Source organism: Syzygium oleosum, unplaced genomic scaffold (genome assembly GCF_021117445.2).
Source record: "Syzygium oleosum isolate NSW1041296 unplaced genomic scaffold, Sole_v2.1 Sole_v2.05, whole genome shotgun sequence".
NCBI classification, from domain to species: Eukaryota; Viridiplantae; Streptophyta; class Magnoliopsida; order Myrtales; family Myrtaceae; genus Syzygium; species Syzygium oleosum.
In genome coordinates, this window is record NW_026607489.1 from 4,447,598 (window position 1) to 4,452,261 (window position 4,664).

Sequence of the window (4,664 nt, forward strand, 5' to 3'; positions counted from 1 at the left end):
TGCATTTGTTTCATCGATTGCAGTCGCCATTTCTCACCCATATACAAGCGAGAGTTTGAGTCCTCTTCATATGTATGCCAGGTTACGAATGCTAGTTCATTAGGGTTTCACTCGATGCACATTGATTTTTGACCAATCTCTACCAGCTGCACGCTAAAAGAGTAACAAATAATTTTAACCGAAACCTTTTTATTTTGGTACACAATTCGTGTTTTATTTTATTTTATACTTTCAACTCTGCTAATTCTTTCAAAAGGGCCTGCTCCTTCAAGACACAAACATCTACTGAATCGTGTAAGTTTTAAATGAATTCTATACTCTTTTTCCAGGCATTATCAACATTATCAGCTTTGCTTAGTCACCTCCTAATGATTGCCAGTAGACCTTTTTCATTATTTATAATCTATGCTTGCAAGTCTAAGATGGCTGAAAAGTCATTGAATTTCTCCACTATTTTAACTACATAATTGCATGAACTTGGCTATCTCTGAGTTGTCTTTTGCCTGGTAATCGTTCCCACAGTGGACTCCTGATGAGGGGGGTTAGTTTCATGAATTAAGACCATCCCTTGCATTCCAATTAAATCATTAAACAAGAAATGAACAAGAGAATGCAATATACAAATGAAGTCAACCCCTCAATACCATTCCTTGTGGGGTACCTTGTTGGGCAATGACTAAACGGGTATAAATATGTCTCGACATCTTTTGCTCAGTTCTCAAGCAAGTGGCTTCTCCACCCCTAAGGAATTTTTTGTTTTTTCTCAGTTAAGCAAAGAGAAGTCAGGACAATGGAGAGCTTGGGAGGCTTTGCTGATGGAGAACTGGACTTACTGAGAATTTTGTTCTCCAATGATGAGCCTGATCAGTACCCTTTTGGGAGTAGCATTCTTGAAGATAGACCGAACTTTCAGATCCCGCCGACTCTTGTTGCCAATCCCGATAAAGCCTTATCGGGCATGGACTACATAGGAGGGGTTCATGAGAGTTTGTATTGTTCTTCAGTCTCTGATCTTGACTCTTTTAATCTGCAATGCTTCTCTCAAGAGAGCAGCTTTTCTAGTGCTTGCAGCAACAGTTTTCTTAATGTTCCCGTTCCGAGCCTCGAGAACTATAGCAGCTCTAATTATGTGTCAGTCGCTAGCGATCAAGTCTCTATGTTCATGGATGTTTGTGCGAATGGAGGGAACAATGACTCCTTTGTCACAGATCAAGAGATTGTGTGCTTAAGAGAGAACATGATCAGCGAGGCCGAAATCAAGGATGGTGACAATGTTCAGCCTCAAGAAGTTTCTGCTCCCGTCGAGGCATTGCCAGTGGAAAGAAAGCCTGCCAGATCAGGCAAGATAGCCTCAAGGAATGATAAGACAGATGTTGAAATGCCCGAGAAGCCAAAGAAAAAACCACGCCTCTTGTCAGATGTAAGTACATCGAAGAGCTTGTTTAGTTGATAATGATACTAAGTCAGTCATCTCGTCTTCAGAAAAACAAAGAAACTCTCTGCTTTGCAGTAAATTACACGGTAAAACCACCTTCCTCGAAAAGAATCTAGAATCTATATCATACTTTTCTTTCTTGTTTTTTCCAAATAGTGGATTTGATTCAAAAAGAAGTGAATATGCTTATGGAAGCTGTCTGGATCGAGTTTTTTTTCTCAGTCATATATGCATAAACAGTAAGCATCTTCCAAGGAGCAAAATGTAGTTTTTTTCGCATCAACATTTTCGGGTGTTCTTTAGACCAACTCCGAAGCTGCATAGATTTCACACACGGACATTTAAGTGGGAGAGTCCAGTGAGTATTTTCTAAAAGACACGTAAAAATGGCAGGTGCAGAAAACCCTAAAGAAGAATATGCCATCGAAAAAGAATCAGAAGCTCACTTCCCTCGATGACGACAATGAGGAGAGCAATGTCAAGGAAGAAGGACAGAGCTCTAGTACTTGCAGCTCTGAGGATGATGTTTCTTCTCAGGAGCTCAAAGATTCAAAGGCCTCCGAATCTCTCAGCTCCGATGTAAAAACAAGAGCTGGTAGAGGAGCTGCCACTGATCCTCAGAGCCTCTATGCAAGGGTAAATAAACCTCTTAATATATTTCCCCTCAATGTAAATAGTGTACTCTTTGATCCAATTTTAGTTGGTGTCATTGTTATGATGTTCTTCTTTTTTGAATCCTTTGCAGAAAAGGCGCGAGAGGATTAATGAAAGACTGAAGATTTTGCAGAACCTCATTCCTAATGGAACCAAGGTACATAGCATGCTCAGTCTGATAGATCTCCCGTCCATTTTGACAAAAACTTATAAAGGAAAATCAAATAAGCAGTGCATGATTTAGTACCAATCAAAAACAACAATATTGTGTTTGATGTGGCAGGTTGACATCAGTACAATGCTTGAAGAAGCAGTGCATTATGTGAAGTTTCTGCAGCTCCAAATTAAGGTTCGTGGAGAGTCTTGAGACATGAATCGCAATAACTGTTCATGATCATTTTGAATTACAGATAAGGCATGTTCTGCATTAGACTAATCTTAATATTTTCGACCTTTTCTTTTGTTTCCAGCTCTTGAGCTCTGATGATCTGTGGATGTATGCTCCTATTGCCTACAATGGAAAAGACATTGGCCTGGACAAGATTATTTTTCCTCTATGACGTGGCCGTGAGCTCGGGATTTCTTTAATGCAGATTAGCCGAAGACACGGTGCAGGATTCATTATACATAAAAATTTCTAACCTCTTCTCTGGGTGCAAAGTTCAGCACCCATTTCGAAACATGTCGATTACATACCAATATTTTTCTTAGTCATGTCTAATATACGTTTTGTTTCAAATAAATAACAGCTTAAATTACATCAAACACATGCTTATCATAAAGCAGGTGATCACAGAAGAGATGGTCTTGTTCATGGAACTACATTAAATGTTCTTCCTTCTCCACATCTATGAGTTCTTTTATATATTGATTGGGTTCTGAAGAAAAGGATCTTATTAAATTTGTGGGTGATAATCCCATGAAGGATTCATATAACTTGAGAGTTCGAACTGCATTTAATGGACAAGTTCATTGAATGAATGTACATCTAACTGTCATATTCTTTAACAAATTTCACACTCTTGGAGTGAGTATTTCCGTACATTTTCTAATCCAAGGGCTAGAGCTTGAGTCAACGAGAGAATCATGCATTTAAGAGGAAACTAAGCTGAAAATCAGCTCGATATATATATTGAATTAGCATTAAGAAACTGAACTAGCAAGCGTATACATTGCATGTCATTGCACCAAAGAAAAGGAATATAGTAGGGCAAAAAAAAGCACTCCCAACAAAAAACATTGTCTAACTGGTTTTGTGTAGCGTTTCTGAAAGCACTCTTAAATGAAATCCATAAAATTTTGTGACAAAATGACCACGCCATTAACCAAGGACATGAGAACATCAGCTTCCAACTCGAGTCGTTCAAGTGATGATGCTGCAATTTCAGTCATGTAATCTATTTCTCCAACATTTTTAGAAGTACCACAAGGCGATGTTTACATACTTTTGGGCCATGGTATGTATTACGGATGCATACTAACGTAGCAAAAGTATGAAGCAACAACCGAAATATATCCAAATCTTCAAATAAGATAAGAAAAACAATCAGCTCAAAGAAAATTACAAACAGCAACATAACCTAAACCCCAAAGTGGAAAACATGAGGTCAATCCAACACCACATGATATACAGGAATGAGCTCATTAACCTGGTAAATGATTTTCCATCTCTATCAGGAAGCATACCTCAGGTTGTGGCTGTTTTACATGAAATGTTTCCCTTGAGAAAATGTTTTCTCTTATCAGAAATTAAGGACAACAATTACAACACGATGTTGTCCGATGTATTCAGCAATGCATTCTTTGTGGAGACCAAAAAGCAAGAGTTTATCAGCATAAGGCAGGAAACGAGTAAGGATAAATGGTGGATTACTGGATTAGATGATGCACTTAGAAAGCAGTCATCGGTCCGGTTGATGGTGTTAATCCAAAAGTTTCATGAAAATCATTATTGAGAAATGTCAAAAATAGTCCATGTGCTACATGTCAATACTCAATCTCATCCTTAAACTTTAATTTGATTCTTGTTCTCTTTGAATCGAACCAATTTAATGCTTCTACTTAATTTGGTTCAGTTTACATCTGTCGTGACAATCTAATTCAGCCATGGGAATCATATCTAACTGGCGTGATTATACATGTTAATGACCATACTAGCAAAATCTAAAAATTCATATAAAAGAAAAGCTAGAGGAGGCAGGGAGGGGGAGAAAGAGATATCGGGGGTGGCGCCCGTCTCCATCATTGGCCCTAGCCGAGGTCCCTGTGGAGGCGGGTGGCTCTCCACCCTTCCCCTCCAATCTATTTTATTTTTATTTCTTTGCATTTTGATTATGGATTCACTAACGTGTGCATAAATGCTAAATTGAGGAAAAGAACCAAATAGATTGAGAACTACAATTGTAATTCAAAGGGTAAGATCAAATCGACTACAATTGCTAAATTGATTCAAGTCAAAGGGTGTAAGGACTAGATTGAAATAAATTGTAATTCAATGGGTGAAGTTTAGATTGGGAAACACTATAAGGACTATAGAACATTACCCTTTGTTTACATAAATGCATGTTGTTTTAAA

The 4,664-nt window shown here is 38.1% G+C and overlaps 1 protein-coding gene across 1 annotated transcript; it reads left to right on the forward strand.

The window, feature by feature from the left end:
- Positions 1 to 684: 684 nt before the first annotated feature.
- LOC115685638 (transcription factor RSL2-like) lies at positions 685 to 2,887 on the forward strand. The gene is made up of 5 exons (XM_030610722.2): positions 685 to 1,420; positions 1,829 to 2,071; positions 2,181 to 2,246; positions 2,373 to 2,438; positions 2,560 to 2,887. Exons 1-5 carry the CDS (start codon positions 791 to 793, stop codon positions 2,647 to 2,649), a joined length of 1,095 nt encoding a protein of 364 aa, XP_030466582.1. The 5' UTR covers positions 685 to 790; the 3' UTR covers positions 2,650 to 2,887.
- The last annotated feature ends 1,777 nt before the right edge of the window (positions 2,888 to 4,664 follow it).

Bases quoted from the DNA above. Each gene is read 5' to 3' on its own strand.
- LOC115685638 (XM_030610722.2), top strand. From the start codon at position 791: ATGGAGAGCTTGGGAGGCTTTGCTGATGGAGAACTGGACTTACTGAGA. The intron at 2,072-2,180 runs GTAAATAAACCT...AATCCTTTGCAG, and splicing joins CTCAGAGCCTCTATGCAAGG to AAAAGGCGCGAGAGGATTAA. The intron at 2,247-2,372 runs GTACATAGCATG...TTGATGTGGCAG, and splicing joins TCATTCCTAATGGAACCAAG to GTTGACATCAGTACAATGCT.